General features: G+C 36.1%; 1 protein-coding gene across 1 annotated transcript in view; it reads left to right on the top strand.

Annotated features, from left to right (window-relative positions):
- Positions 1-15,962, top strand: part of SLC30A4 (solute carrier family 30 member 4) — a 32,108-nt gene extending 16,146 nt beyond the window's left edge. Inside the window, exons 4-8 of the mRNA XM_070377848.1 lie at positions 7,335-7,488; positions 8,939-9,140; positions 9,966-10,071; positions 10,833-10,967; positions 11,584-15,962. Coding sequence (XP_070233949.1) covers positions 7,335-7,488; positions 8,939-9,140; positions 9,966-10,071; positions 10,833-10,967; positions 11,584-11,738 — 752 coding nt within the window. The 3' untranslated portion in view covers positions 11,739-15,962. The remainder of the gene's footprint in view (positions 1-7,334; positions 7,489-8,938; positions 9,141-9,965; positions 10,072-10,832; positions 10,968-11,583) is intronic.
- Positions 15,963-16,802: the final 840 nt, after the last annotated feature.

Here is a 16,802-nt window from a genome sequence, read left to right as displayed (position 1 = left end):
AGCAAAACTATCTCAGCCAGGTAGTAGGAGAAAAGTAACATGATTCACCCTCATGATTAACAATTTTTAAAGATGTGCTTTATAACTCGGGTCTTTAGTAACATTTGGGGCAGTATAACAAAGTTTCTTTTAGCAAAAATCGTTCTCAGTCAAGGCAAGAGAGGTAGTTTCTGATCTGAGGGGTAAGCCCAACTGGCTGTTGCAGGAGTCAATTCCATTCTGTTGGTGCTTTCTTTCCTTCATGTGAACTCACAGATTGTATAAAATCATTCAGGTTTTTCTTTTCCTTTTTTTTCTTTCTTTCTTACATTTCAGTGAGTTACAATGGTAGGTCTTTTGTAAGAAGATATGTGAGTTATTTTTAAATGCCTGGATTTATTTGACTGTGGGTATGTCATCTTATTCTGGACGTTAATAAAACTTAGAACTTCATGAAGTCACACTGTGACCCACATTATGTCTCAGGGGACATGCTATTCCAAAGGCGGGGGAGGGGGAGCTTTCTGCTTTTATCCTTCTCTGTGGATTATGAGTGTAGTTGACTTTATTTATTTGGCTTTTCTTCCAGTTCTTGGGCTGAAGAGCCTGCAAGAATTAGATAAAGATAGTGACCATGGGAAAGGACTGTAATAAGCAGAGTCGTCTGTATTTGAAATGAAAAGCAAGATTAACTTTGGTAACGCAGGTCTCAGCCTAGGTTAGCTGGGAAGTGACAGTGCAGGGGTCTTTTGTAGCAGTGTGTCATTCTACTGAGCAGAGACCGTGCAGATCTCACTAGATGATGGTTGTCCTGAGGTAGGTATATGCTTATAATGCTAATTCTACATAGTTTGTTATTTTTCCCCTGATAGTTACTAAAGGAACAGAAAGTATTCAGCTAAAAAAATTTCTTCCCCCATACATGCAGCCCCCCCCCCCAAAAAAAAAAACCCATCTCTTCTCCCTGGTGATTCATTTCAACAACTTCCTCCCACCCCTGACAAGAGTTATGCGTATTTGTCATGTTCATACCTTAAGCGTTAATTCGCATCACATGAACATATATAGGAAAAGTATAGGTACCTGCTAGAAATGGGAGTTTTTACGGAGACAGGTATAAGACATCAGTCAATACTGGATAGCCAAAAGTCAACTCGAGAGCACTGGGCACCGTGGGTGTGGGGAAGAGGGAATGGTACGAAGGCAGAAAACAGGAGGTGATTTAGAGTAGGAAGTGAGAGGATCCAAAGATACAGACTTTGCAGTTTAGCTTTTAGTATCCTGGTGGCAACTGTGGGCCCTGAAATCCTATGTGATGTCTTTGTCCTGAGTTCATCCTCACCTGTGGATGAGATGAAATAAAAATACTAGTTTGGAAGTTCTAGGCTAATCCAGTACAGCCCACTGCTTTTCCTTCTTTTTCCTTCCTATCTGCTTTTAGAAGAATGTAGAAGGCAGTGGCACCCTACTCCAGTACTCTTGCCTGGAGAATCCCATGGATGGAGGAGCCTGGTGGGCTGAAGTCCATGGGGTCGCTAAGAGTCAGACACGACTGAGAGACTTCACTTTCATTTTTCACTTTCATGCATTCACTCCAGTGTTCTTGCCTGGAGAATCCCAGGGAAGGGGGAGCCTGGTGGGCTGCCGTCTATGGGGTCGCACAAAGTCGGACACGACTGAAGCGACTTAGCAGCAGCAGCAGCAGAAAAGAAAAATAGCATAAAAGGAAACGGAAGAGACTATATCTCCACTGTCCTTCCCTATTCTTTTTTCTAGGCCTCTGAAACCTGAACTTTAAATGTTTGCTATTTAAGTTTGAGTCAATAGACAATGTGTATGCCTGAAGGGACACAGACATTGGCATCATAGCAAAGATAACGGTTATGGCAGGCCAGAACATCTGGGCAGCACTCATAAAAAAGCAAATATGCTTGGGTTGAGTGTGGTTTACATAGTTGAAGTAGACTGTTACTCATTCACTGAATAGGTGCTCAAAAGTTCCTGTTGAATGAGTAATATTATAGGGTGGGGAAATAGACAGTAAATATATACACAAGCAAAACATAATCATAAATTGTATTAAATGCTGTAAAGAGAAAGAATAAGGTAGTATGATGGAGAATAACAGAGGATGTCAGAGAAGGACTCAGTATTTTTCATATGAATCTTGAAAACCTCTAGTTTTGGCAATTTATTTGCATGTGCTCTCAGTTACCCAGTTGTATCCACCTCTTTTGAGACTCCATGGACTGCAACCCACAAGGCTCCTCTGTTCATGGAATTTTCCAAGCAAGAATACTGGAGTGGGTTGCCATTTCCTACTCCAGGGGATCTTCCTGACCCAGGGATCAAACCTGCATCTCTTGCATCTCCTGCATTGGCAGATGGGTTCTTTACCACTGTACCACCTGGGAAACCCTTTGGCAATTTACAGATGTGTTAAAATGTACAATAAACATTTTTATTATAGTACTATCAAAACTTGATAATCATCTGTGTTTTGTTCCATTTAATTTTTGCTCTTACTATTTATTAGCTTTTCGAATCAAAACTTTATCCACTCTATGTGAAATTTAGGGTATATTTTGGTCTTTGCTAGATCATTGATCATAATAAGCATTTGTAATTTCAGCTGAATGAAATGACCCAAGTGAGTGTTACAGAACACATATTCATTCATCTTACTCCATCCTCCAAAACTACCATTCAGCCAAGTAGAGTGATACAATTATTTGTGTGTAGAATAAAGTAGCAAATTATGTTAGAACTACTATAAAATAGATTTTCTAGAATTTCCATAAAAATCTCTTTCAAGAGTTTACTTATGCTAAATTTCCATTTTGTCAAGTTTATCTAAGACAGATAGGATAGTAACTTTCACAGAAACTAGGGTTTCAATTGTGAAAGTTCCTGAGTCTCCTTTAGAAAATGAAAAATCCATATGTTGTATACTCCTTTCATCTTGAAAAACTTTATGTTATGTGACCAAATACCAACCCAGGGCAACAGGGCAAGAATGAGAAGATTGGAGCAAGTCATAATTTGGTTGTTGATTGAAAGCTTCCTTCTCTCTCAAATGGGGGAGAAAACAATATCTTGCCTGCATTTATCTGCATTCCATCATATTTAAAATACTACAAAAAATTTTTTAACAATAATTAGGTCTATTCATGATATTTCACCAAAGTTTAATTTATTCACAGTGAAAGAACTTTTTGTTCATTTATCAGAATGATCATACATCTACTATTAGAAATTTTAGTTATATATGTTCCTGTGCCTTATACTTCTCAATTATAAATTTCAGCCCTAAAAATATACTCAAAATTTAGTTTCTTTTTTGATCAGTGCTCTGTTTAGAAAACATTTTGACAGATCATTAGAATAAAAAAATAACAGATGAATTCTTTGCTTTTCACCAGGGAAACTAAATATAAGGCACATTCCTATTAATTACTGAATAAGCCACATTTTGGTAACAGTATCCTAATATGTCATTTTGGGAATTTCTAGGAATCAGCTGAATTCCATTACTCTTAACTATGGGCAGGCATTAGGGTCCTTTGTGCTACTCAGGTGGGTGAAAATTGTGTGGTGGAAAACTGAGTTTTCGGCTGCAAGGGCCTCAGGCCTTCTCAGGGTGGGAATCCTCCTTGTTAAGAACGTTATGCTTTAGTTTGACTTTCATTTTACTTTATTTTGAATATGGTTTTGCCTTGTCTGAAAGTTCACAAAGAGATAATTCTCAGTGTTTAGGAAAATGATCACTGAGATTTGGGTGTTGCCACATTTTAACTTGCTTGCAAGCTCTCTCGCTCTTTCTCCAGATGACAAGATGTCTGAAATATTGCATGGGACATACTTACATGCAAAAATTGGTTATTTATCTGAAGTGCAGATTTAACTGGGCATCCAGTATTTTATCTGGAAGACCTCCTAGGGTCACAATATATCTTATTATCCAAAAGACAAAGACACTTTTGAGAGTGAAATGGGACACTGTTGGTAATTATGACAGGATAACAGGCATAAATTGGGGCTATCTAGGAAAACAGGAAAGTATGGCCAACCTAATTACAAGGTGTTTTGAAAAAATTTTTAATTACTGGTTTTAGATCTTCATAAGCAATCACATCTCTATGTCATTAACTTGTATAACTGTTAATCTTTACAAAATGTACTGCTTTATAATTTCATATTAAAAATTTGATTTAGGTACCCTTAAAACTATGATGTCCTAACTGTTAGCTAGCTTCAATCCGGACACATGATTAAAGTTCTTTTTTTTTTTCTGGAAGAGTTTGAGAAGGATTGGTATTTTTTAAATACCAATATTAAAGAGAATTAAAGTTCTATTTCTTCATGAGTCAAATGAGGAGCCAACCACTAGTACCTGAGATTTTACAGTTCAAAATTTGTTATTTATTCTTTCTTTATATTATTTATATATGTATGTTTTGCCATCAGCAGTTATAACTTAACAAGAAATTCTATGTGTTTTCAGTCTTATATTTGGCTTAATTCTTTCCTTTTAACCTATTCTTGTTTGTTGGGATTTAGTAAATAACCTATTGTTCATATTTAGCTTAACCTTCTTAATTGTATATATATACCCTTTTATTTTTCCTTACTCAGACTAACTAACTTCATTCTACAGATCCATCCATAAATACATGAGTACATACTACATGCCAGCCTTTCTGCTGAGTGCTACAGTAAATGTGACCTGGAATGTAAAGTAGTCATATCCTTAAGGGGCTTAGAGCCTAGACTTGATATAGTTGTCTCTCCCTATCTTTGTGTATTTCAGCTGGTTTTCTCTCTATCTTTCTTATTGCTGTGTCTCCTTTAAAGTATGATATAATTAGTATGTCAGGAATAGGTGAATCATAGTTTTAAATAGGAGTTGTTATGTTTTTTGTCTTATTCTAACATCTGTTGATTCACAGAATTTTAGAGTTTTGGCTACATTAATGAGATGTCTTTGGAGAAATAGTTTTCTGTGTTGCAATTTATGAGGTGGAATAAAAATGTATCAAAGTCCAATATACTGGAACTGCCTGGGACCTTTGAGCAATGAGTTGACCCAGATAACAATTTTCCAGGTTGTTTTAACTTATAACACTTAAAGGTTTAATATTTGATTTCTTAAGAAAAATGTTATATATTTTCTTTCTGTTATTGTTCTGAGTGTCAACACTAGTTTTATATAATAATTATTTTTAAATGTACTTTATATTGTACTATATTAATAATTTTAAGATATAAAATGATTTTTACTTCTTACTCACATGGTGTAAAGCATATATAGTGGAACATTATCCATGTTTCCTAGCCACCCATTTCCTTTACAATCTGTTTTTATCAGTATTTTGTATATTCTTCCAGAGTTTGCATGTACAGATCATTATTTATATATTCTCTTTCTTTTGGCACAAATGCTAACGTATCATATATACTGGTGTGTACTTTTCTTTTTTCACAGAGATGATTCCTTATTAAAACATTAAGAGCTCAACGCTTTTTTCAGATTCATAATATTCCATGCTACAAGGCTCCTACTAATCACTTCTTTTATTGTTTTCACTTGTTTGCTATTATATGTAATATTTGATAAATAGATTCTTAACATACCTCATTTTGTGTGCGTGCAGCTCAGTTGGCGTGTGTATATCATTCCTGGAAGAGGAATTCCTACGTCAAAGTGCATTCATGCATACTTACATGCCTTTAAAAATGGGTTTGTTTTTCTTTAGTCTAAAGACAAATGTGTTTATAGTAAAAACTTAAAATTTTTCAAGTGTTACAAAAAAGAATAAAGAGAAAAATAAATTCCCCAAGCACTCACTCTCACTTCCCAGGTATAACATTTTCTTGTCAGTCTTTTCTTGTGATTATCAATTTGCCTGATTTTTTTTCTTTTTATTTATTTGGTTAAATATTTATTTGTTTGGCTGAGTCAAGTCTTTGTTGCTACATGCAGAATCTTTCACTGTGGTACACAAACTCTCTAGTTGTGGTGCATGGGCTCAGTAGTTGTGGCGCGTGGGCTAAGTAGTTGTGTGTGGAGTTAGTTGCTCCAAGGCATGTGAGATCTTAGTTCCCCATCCAGAGATCGAATCCGTGTCCCCCTGGATTGCAAGGTGGATTCTTAACCACTGGATCACCAGAGAAGTCCCTTTTTTCCCCCTTTTTTAAAAAATATAAATAAACCAACAGGGACCTACTGTACAGCACAGGGAACTGTACTCAATATTTGTTATACTGGGGTTTCCCCAGTGGCTCAGTGGTAAAGGGTCTGCCTGCAGTGCAGGAGACAGAGGTTCCATCTCTGGGTCGGGAAGATCCCTGGGAGGAGGGCATGGCAACCCACTCCAGTATTCTTGCCAGGAGAATCCCATAGACAGAGGAATCTGGCAGGTTATGGTCACAAAGAGTTAGACACAACTTAAGTGTTAGACACAACTAAAGTGACTGAGCATAAGAGAAGAAAATCTGAAGAATATATATATATACACACACAGTACTGTACAACTGAAACTAACATGATATTGTAAATCAATTATACTTCAATTAAAAATACCTATATATATGACTATGGCTTCCCATTATGTATATACCATAATTTATCCATTAAGTTCCTTATTGATGGGCATTTAAGATGTCTCTGGATCTTTTTTTATACTACAGGCTAAGCTACAGTAGAAAATTGTGTAGATGTCTTTGTATACATATGGATGTGTTTCTATTGGATAGACTTTTAGAATTAAGGAATATATGCATTTTAAAATTGTATTAGTTTTACTAACTGCTTTCCAAAAAGATAGCTTTATTTTATGCTTCTATCAGTATATCTTTGCTAACTATGGCTGTTAAACTTTTTAACATTTGCCAACTTAGTAAGGGGCAAAAGGAATTATTTGAATTTCTTGTATTATGGTTGACTTTGATACCTGTTTCTTTTCTGTATATTACTATTTGTGTCCTTTACCCATTTTTCTTATGGGTTGTTTGCTTTTTTTATTGATTTGTAAGTATATCATCTATGGAGAAATTAGTCTGTAATCAAGTATGTTACAAATTCTTTCTCAGTTTTTTTCATTTTGTTTGTAAATATATATAATTTGACCCTAAAGAGATGAGAAGGAGGTGGGGAGTGGTGGGAATGAATTAATAGAGGATCCAAAGCAAACAACAATTTTTTAAATAAGAAAAATGACATGACAAAAATAACGTAATCCCTTTATCTCCTTAGAGGGAAGAATATATAAACTAGAGACTGTACAGTATTTAGTATGTATGAAGTATAATAACCATTCTACAAATATATTTATTTTTTATATTTTTCCTTCCAGAGGTTCTATCAGCTATGATTAGTGTGCTGTTGGTGTATATACTAATGGGGTTCCTCCTCTATGAAGCTGTCCAAAGAACTATCCACATGAAATATGAAATAAATGGAGATATAATGCTCATCACTGCAGCTATTGGAGTTGCAGTTAACGTGATGTAAGCTGTATTTTTTTTTAATTTAATAAGCTTTATTTTTTAAAGCAGTTTTAGGTTCACTGCAAGCACTTCTCATATGTACGCTATCCCAACACATGCATAGCCTCCCCCATTATCGACATCCCCCACCAGAGTGGTACACTTGTTAATACAAGCCATGAGCTGTACATTGATACATCATTACTGCACAGAATCCATAGTTCACATGAGGGTTCACTCTTGGTGTTAAACTCATTCTATGAGTTTGGACAAATTTATAGTAACACTATCTACCATTATAGTATCACACTCTGTATTGTGTTCACATTAATATTTTCAAGTACTGTGAACTTAGAGACTATTGTGTATGCATTCAATAATGTGCAGTGATATTTTAATATATTTTGAAGTTTTATAGTACATTAATTTTTCTCCTAAATGTTAATAAAATACTGTTGTGGAATTATATAAGTTTCTCATGGGTTTGCTCAGGTATACTGAAGTTTGACTAACAATCAGGAATTTAAGTAGGACAAAGTTTTTAAAATAACTTTTATAGTATTTTTATTTTAATAAGTTTTTCTAACTACCAACTTTTTTCCTAAAAACTAAAAAATCTTTAATACTTACTTAATCATTTGGGCCAGGGTTCAGTAAACTTTTTCTGTAAAAGGACCAGATAATAAGTATGTTAGGCTTTGAGAGCCTCTTTTACATATACTCAGCTCTACTGCTATAGAACAGAAGCACCCACATTTAGTATGTAAGCAAATGAGCATGGCTGTGTTCCAATAAAACTTTATTTGCAAAAGAAAAAGAAAAAAAATGTATAAAACAGGAAGTGAGCCAACTATGGTCTACAGACCCTGGTTTGCCAGTCCCTGTACTAATGGCCTCCATTCATACTTAGAGTAAAATCAAAACATTTTACCATGGCCACTTTGTTAGATCCTATGTACCTCTCCAGCTCACCTCCTAGCATCTTGGTCATTTTATTGTAGCCACAGTGGCTGTCTCGCTTTTTAAAGCACATAGAGCACATCTTCATCTTAGGGCCTTTGCCCTGGTGGTCCTTCTGCCTAGAACACTCTTCCACCACCACTTGCTTCCTGACTTCATTCAAGTCTCTACTCAGAATTCTAGTGAGGCCTTTTCTCATCACTCCCCATCACTCTCCATCTCCTTGCCATGCTTTACTTTTTCTTCAAAGCATTCACATTGTCAACCAGTACATTATGTATTTATTTGTTAATTCTCTGCCCTCTCTCCTGGAACATAAGTTCCATGGGGATATGTCTGCCTTACCACTATTTTGACCCCAAGACCTAGAACAGTACCTGATACATAATAGGTGCTCAAATATTAATTAAATGAATGAGTTTCATGTTGCCTCATTAGTGCCTGATTAGTAACAAATATTTTAATCAATAATATTAGAAAGAATAATAATCTTTTCTTTTATTCTTAACAGAATGGGGTTTCTGTTGAACCAATCTGGTCACCATCATGCCCATTCCCACTCCCTGCCCTCAAATTCTCCTACCACAGGTCCCAGATGTGGACACAACCAAGGGCAGGATAGCCTGGCAGTGAGAGCTGCATTTGTACATGCCTTGGGGGATCTGGTACAGAGTGTTGGTGTGCTAATAGCTGCATACATCATACGATTCAAGGTAACATAATCACTAATTCTTCGATTTGAAAATATTATTTAATTTCAACATTAAAAATGACTGGACTTCTCTGGCAGTCCAGTGGTTAAGACTCTGTGCTTCTAATGTAGGCGGCATGGGTTTAATCCCTTTTTGGGGAACTAAGATTTGGGGAACTAAGCCGCTGTGCGGCTCGGCCAAAACAAAAAACAAAACTAAACTAAAGGTCACAACTATCTTTTATCAGTGTGCTAGACACCAGTGCCAGTCCTATTCATTTTGCGTTATGCAAACATACCTGAACTATCAGTATCGCTTTTTTATTAGCACTAGTCAGAATAGTATCACCTCAAGGAATAACTTATCTATTGGTTTTGGTGGTGCTTTCACTGAAAAACTCAGTTTTAAGCTTTGTCACTCAACTACTAGGTACTGGAATATATACCGGAATGAAAATTCAGAGATCTGAGTTCTGGTGTTGGCTCTGGCTGTAATGCTTTGATCTTAAGCAAGTCCCCCAGCTCTAAACTTGAGTTCCCTACACCTTAATATGAGGGGCTTAGACCAGATGGATGGCTGCTGAAACTCCTTTCAATTCTGATAGTCTGTGGCTTGTGACTGGAAGATTTAGAGGAGGCACAGAGGAAAACAGCTGAATAAACGGCTAAACTTCTGGAAATGGGTTTCACAAAGAACAGTAGACATTTCTCGACTGGCAACATCCAAGTTCTAAAGATATGCTCCAGTCCTGCTAAAGAAGGGACAGAGTATGCCTTGCTTTGCTTTTCAGACTTGTTTTATGTCTGTTTGTATTTAATCACATATTTTTGATTTGTCTCTTTTCAGCCAGAATACAGGATTGCTGATCCCATCTGTACATATGTGTTTTCATTACTTGTGGCTTTTACAACCTTTCGAATCATATGGGACACAGTAGTGATAATTCTAGAAGGTAAGCTCTCTGGTATCCCCATTGTGAGTTTATTATTTCCCTAAATCAGACTGGGGCTGTTGGCAGGAGGGATTCTCTAGGGTAGGAGTCATGTCTTTCTTTTTACTAATACTTATTAGTCTATAATACCACCTTACATGAAAAAACATTCAAGAGTCAATGCACTCTCCCATCTATTACCCATTTGATCTTTATAATAGCCAAGAAAGGTAGGCAAGGCAGACATTATTATCCCCATTTACCAGCAACAAAACTGTGGCACAGTGGGGTAACATAACTTCATTAAGGTCATGCTGCTAATAAACTGTGGAGCTAGGACAAGAATGCAGCTCATGATTCTTAATGTAGTTATGTTTAGTAATTCATGTATTAAGTCTGTAATTCCCATTTAACTTGCTATTCAATTTCCAACATTCCTGCCTTACTGATACTAAGTATAAGCATGTAACTGTGAGTTCTCAAAGTAGGTTTATCATCATTGTATATTCCTTTTTCGTCTATCCTAGCTTATTTATTAAAGTATTCTGATTTGGTTGACATTTCTTTTTGGTGAGCATTTTTTTAAGTATTTATTAACCTCTCGTGTATATCCTGCTATATATATGCATAGTTTATCTTAAAGTTTTAATGTAGTTTAAAGTACTAATTTAAACTGAATTAGGTAAACCCATTTGGTTTCTTTTCTTAAAAAATGTCATATTAGTAATATATAACTTTTTTCTTAAAATAGCCTTTATTTATAAATGATCCATTCTGAATAGGTGTACCAAGCCATTTGAATGTAGACTATATCAAAGAAGCTTTGATGAAAATAGAAGATGTACATTCAGTGGAAGATTTAAATATCTGGTCTCTCACTTCAGGAAAACCTACTGCCATAGTACACATACAGCTAAGTATGTTGCTGATGGTAAATGCTGGGGTTGGTGGACTTCTATCTTTAGAATTAAACAACCGTCCTTAGGAGTAAATAGGAAGACTTTTCTGCTGGAAAGATTTATTTTAAGGGAAGGGTGAAGCTCTTCAAAAGGTGAGTTGCAAGTCAATATAATGATAGCAGAGCGGTCATTTTCTCTCTGATGAGATATTACAGATAGATTTTTTGCCTTCAGATTAAAGGCATAAAGTATATTTATATGTTCTTTCTATATAGAAAAAGCTAGACTCTATGTTTTTATTTAAACATTTCACAGATTGATGCTTTTTATTTTTTATCAAAATAATACATGCTTATGGCTTTTTTAAAAAGACTACAAAAGATGAAAGACTTGTAATTGATGTCTAGTGTTCTTTCTCTATGCAAGAGTGCACTAGAGAAATTGGAATAAGAAGAAGTCGTTCTGGCTTTGTGAACTGAAACACTTCTCTAACAGAATAGCTTCAAGAGGGTAGAACTCAAACTAATAAAAACATGTACACAGAATAGTATGATTGTTTTTTTGCCCTTTGTCTTGTTCACTAATAATGTAACAGTGTGCAGTGAATAGTAATGATATTTTCTTGATATTGCAGTTCCTGGAAGTTCATCTAAATGGGAGGAAGTACAGTCCAAAGCAAAGCATTTATTATTGAACACGTTTGGCATGTATAAATGTACTATTCAGCTTCAGAGTTACAGGCAAGAAGTGAACAGAACTTGTGCAAACTGTCAGAGTTCCAGTTCCTAACTGTGTATATATGAGAGACTGCTGCCTTATTTATCCTGCAGTCACAGATGTGAGAGCAATAAATGCACACCTGAGTGAGAAATGGAATCCCTGACAGCTGTGTCACTATCAAGCACCGGTCTCTCAAAACAGACACTCCAGCCTGCCAGTGCTAGTTTCTGTTTAATGGTAAAATGAGACTTCACCATGATTCTCATATGAAGATGTTTCTAAAACACTGTTTACAGAATGAGACATGACTCTACAGATACCTCACAGAAGACAATCCAAGACCGTACTTCACTAATTATGACAGTACATGTCTTAAAGAAAGCATCAAGAATTCAGTATTTGCATTTAAAAATCCTTTTTAAAGACCATTTTTATATCAAGCCAGTGCTGGAAAACTGATTTTTTTTTATTATGTAATCTTGAACCCAGCTTCTTGAATTTGACACCCACCTCTCTTTTTACCAAAATTATTTCTCAAAGTACTACTAATTATCCAGAGAATGGAATAAGCATGTATTCCTAGAGTTTCAGAAATGTTTTATTTCACAAATAAGTTTGAATCTTATTGTTATAATTTGTAATCAACTTTTTCCAGATAGTACAGGGTTTTGTATCTCAAAGTTAGCATTTTTGGTTATTTGTAATCTTATCAGAATCAAATATTTACCTATTGTGGCCACTGATACTAAATTGTTTAGGAGATATTTTCTGTGTTATTCTGAATAGCAGAAGTGAATCATAAACTCAAATTATAATATGATACTTTGAAAAAAAAAAACGGAGTGAGAATGGGGTGTGGGGTTTCAGATTTAAGTCTTCCTGAAATCACTTGTTCATGGAATTATTTTAAGAACAGCAAGAGACCACAGAAGGTAAACAATGACCCTCTGTCCTTTTAAAAACTGCCTTGCCTTTTGTACAGGAAGTTGCTTGGTACCTTCCTTCCTGCTTCCATGCCAGTTAACCTGTGGGAGCCCTTTCAGGGTAGAACTCTGGGCAACTAAGTTTCAGTGTGCCCTCCACCTCTCCTGTAGACCAACCACCTTCCTCCAGGAATAATTTCAGATCAATGACACGGGTTAGGGATTCTCCACGGACTCCAGAAATCCTAGGGTATAACTTTGAAGTTTTTCCAATAATAATATCAAAACAGAAATGCCCAGAGGGATTGGGGGAAGATATTACTCTGAGAAGACAAAATTTTCAAGGGTTTTTGACCTTGTGTGTTCTTATGTTTTGAAGCAGGGGAATGGGGATGGACATTAAATCTGTTGTGGGGAGGCTAAGCATAAAAGTTTTCAGAGCAGAGGCAACTAATTGGTAACAATTGTGTTAAAGAGGCAGCTGTGAATATTCATGTTTCATTTTGCAACTGTTGGTTTTGAGATTATCTTTATGCATGTTAGAAATCCATTTTCAAGAAGAACAGTTTCTTATACCAAGAACAGATACGGTCCTTTGACTTCTCAGAATCAGAGTAGAGCAGCAGTGTACCAAGCAAGTTGTGAACTGAAATCCTAGATGGGCATGCAGATGACTCCTGATATAAATGAACAGGACACATGCTTTATCTTTCTGCCAAATACCTCACTATGTAATAAACCTAAGATAAAACCTGGATTTACCCCAAAAAAGGGTTGATGAGGATTAATGGTTTGTAATAAAACCTCGTGTTTGTTAAATATTAACTTTATGAGATTCTTACTGTGAATCTATTTAAAATAATGATTTGACTTTTTCAAAAATTTCAGTAGCACATAAGCTGTTGAAATCAAAATAAATATAAAATTAAAATACAGAGGGCAAGTAAGAATAAATGGGAGGCATTTCAGTGGACATTTGGGCACTTGTAGACTTTGAGCACTTAGCAAGAGAAGGAAAAAGAATATGCATTAATTATGCTAATGGTTTCCCCGTATTTGCAAATTGTTCCTCATAGCTACCCAGCTTGTTTCTTATAAATTTTCCTTTATCTTAAATAGCAATATCTGACTTTTCATAAATAACCCATTCCTTGGAAAGTTACTTGATGAAACAGTCTGAAATACATTTGAGGATTGAAAGGATCCTTTTGTAAAACGCAGAAAGACCAAAAACTTTTGTAAATCTTATAGTGTTCTCCTTAAAATGAGAAACACATGAAGTTTTCCTATGCTTTCCTTTTTGTAGCAAGGACTATAGACTTTGTACTGGTACTTCACTGGGAGTGTAAGATTTGAGGATTGATAGATTTAACTTCTAACTTATAAGACCTGCAGAGAAGGATGTGAACTTAGCAGATATGACCAGGAATTGCACAGTTGGTCTGTCCTTCCCCCGCCTAGTTACAGCCCCTAGTTAGACTCCTCAGCCAGCTCTCAAAAAGGGCTCTCCATTGTCCAGCAAAGGCAGTGGCTGTTTGTATAAACACCTAGCATTATTAATTTTGCATAAGGAAAACAGATCACAACATAAAAACTGGGCAATTCTTCAGTGAGGTGTATTTTGGTTATCATTTGCAAATAATCAGAATTACTTATGTGTATAACCTGTGTTTCACAGCTCTGACCGGATGCAGCATTTTGACTTTTATGGCCTATTGTTTCATTAACGACCATGCTGCTTTAGAAATATAAAACGGGGAATATAGTTGCATAAAGCATATTTCAGAGGGCTTTGAAATGCAGAACCAGAAGCGACGGAATTCCTCCATACATTTTCCATTAGCTATTCCCTGTGTAATGTGAGCCAGGATTTTCACAACTTGCAGCTCCCATCAGTATTGTTTGCCAAATCACTAGATTTCTTATTTTACTGTTTTCCACTTCAGGTGCTTCATTCCCATTTTCTAAAACTAGTTTCCTGCTCTTAGGAGTCTCAGTGTTCTGGTTCTACCTCTTGAGCTCAGGTGTCCTCACTGAGTGTTTGTCTTCAGTAGAATTTTCCCAGAATAGACACAGGCAGGATCAGATATGTGAGCTTCCCTTTCATTTTAATATGAGGAAAAACCATCCTTCAGAGACAAAGCAGCACTTATAAGTGTGTTTCTGGGTAAGGTAGAACCTTTGTTTAAGCTGCTGATTGTTCCTGATCCAAATTTCTCTGCACGCCGAGCTTTATGGTAAGTGTGGTAGAACTAGATGCACTGCACAATCACAAGCCAGGATCACTGCTAAGATTCAAATAAGCACTCTTACCGCAGAGAAGTGTTCACTTCTGAAACAAGCACAATTAGCTAAATGTGTTTTCTTCAGTTGGTTCAACGAAATAAGGTGTTCTTATATAGAATTTGAGCCCCTTTGGAATAAGGTTTTAGACACTTTTGCTGTTGCCTCTGCCTTACATATAGTAAATTTAAAGTTACAGAATGTGTTCACAAGACTAGTTCATCAGGTTCAGTTTGTCTTTGAATCAAGCTTCACTTAGGAACCAGTTGGGTATTGTTAGTCACAAATGCAGAGTGACACTTTGCAGGATGCTCTGTTGAGGGGAGGCCAGCTTGATCCCCAAACTGTTGATTATGCCTAATGTCTCTCTAACCACGATATCATTTGCAAACCCTAGCTACAGATCTGTCCTGTGAATCTCACCAGACAGGGCTTCACATTTATGTTACAGATCGCTAGCCAGGGATATTGCTTGTGATGCCAGTAAGAGCACACAGATTGTGGAGAAGAACCATCGTGGGAAGTCCTCAGTGTTAAATTGTGTGTGTGCCCCTCCGTTACACATTCCAGCCAGCCAGTCATTGAATTCTCACTTTCAAAAGATTTAACCCATTCTTCTAGTCATATTGTGATGACCAACAAACATTTTCTAATTTTTGGTAAGATTGGAAAACACTTAAGAAGACTTTCCCAGTTAAACCTATGACAGTGTCAATTTAAATGTTGCAATTAAGTATATTCTGAAATAACTGCAACAAAATTGAAATGTGCCAGTATGTCAGCTTTGCACCTGAAAGATAATGTATATTTGGAAAGCTTATGCTTCTCTAAATAAATACATGTTAATAAGTAAGCCATATCACACTTTAAGAAATTGTATATACTTTCCCATATACGCTTTCAGAAACCAGGTATTTTGCATAATGATTGATTTTAGAAAGATTTTGAAGCTGGAGTCTGTCCTTGTAATTTAAAATCAAACTATAGTATATGTATATGTACTGAATTTGCAATCTTCAAATTGTAATTTCCTATACATTTATTAAAGTATTGTTTTGCCATGTGGTTTATTAAAAAAATGAAAGTGTACAGTGCCTTAAATTTCTATGTATTTAAAATTGAATAAATAATCATAATAGGCCTCAAAATGTAATCTTCATAGAAAAGCATTGGAAAATAGATTTTAAGCTATCTAGTTTTAGAATCTCCAATTTAATGGCCTCTTAGATGTTTAAGAAATAAACCTGAAGAAAATCTTCCAGAGAGGATAAAAGAGAGATTGAAATAACCTTTATCTTTTTATATCCGTCACTTCTTAAAAAAAATTTTTTGGGCCATGCTACATGCAGGATATTAGTTCCCCAACCAGGGATGAACCTGGACCCCTGCAGTGGGAGTGGGGTGCCCTAACCACTGGACCTCCAGGGAATTCCCATATGAGCCCCTTTTGATGTCCCTGCAGCCCAGCAACAATGGCAGAAAGGAAAGAAAGAAGCTGCTGAGGGAGTGAGTTTGGTGAGGCCCATCGGAAAGTGTGAGCTTAGTGCCCCAAGGACCTCCAACCGTTTCAGACCAGGGCTCAGACACCATACCTCACTGGCCCATCTGCCACAATCTGTTTGTATGGCCTAAGTTTCTGAGGGTGGTTTTCTCATCTTTTAATGTTAAAAAATCATAATAATATTTCATGATGTGAAAATTACATAAGGTAAATTTCAGCATCTGTAAATAAAGTTACTTGAACACAGCCACACTCATTCAACCACAACTGCACTCATGCTACAGTGGCAGAATTGAGTAGTCGTGACAAATATATTTACTGCTTGTCCCTTCCTAGAAAAAGTTTGCTGGCCTCTGGTGTGCTCTGTTGTACCATTTCAGGACCATAACAGCATAAATGGATGCAGCAAGCTCTCAACAGAGCCCG

Source organism: Bos mutus, chromosome 10, assembly GCF_027580195.1.
Source record: "Bos mutus isolate GX-2022 chromosome 10, NWIPB_WYAK_1.1, whole genome shotgun sequence".
In the NCBI taxonomy this organism is placed as follows: Eukaryota; Metazoa; Chordata; class Mammalia; order Artiodactyla; family Bovidae; genus Bos; species Bos mutus.
The sequence above is the reverse complement of the archived record's forward strand: the minus strand, read 5'-3'. Positions and strand labels throughout refer to the sequence as shown.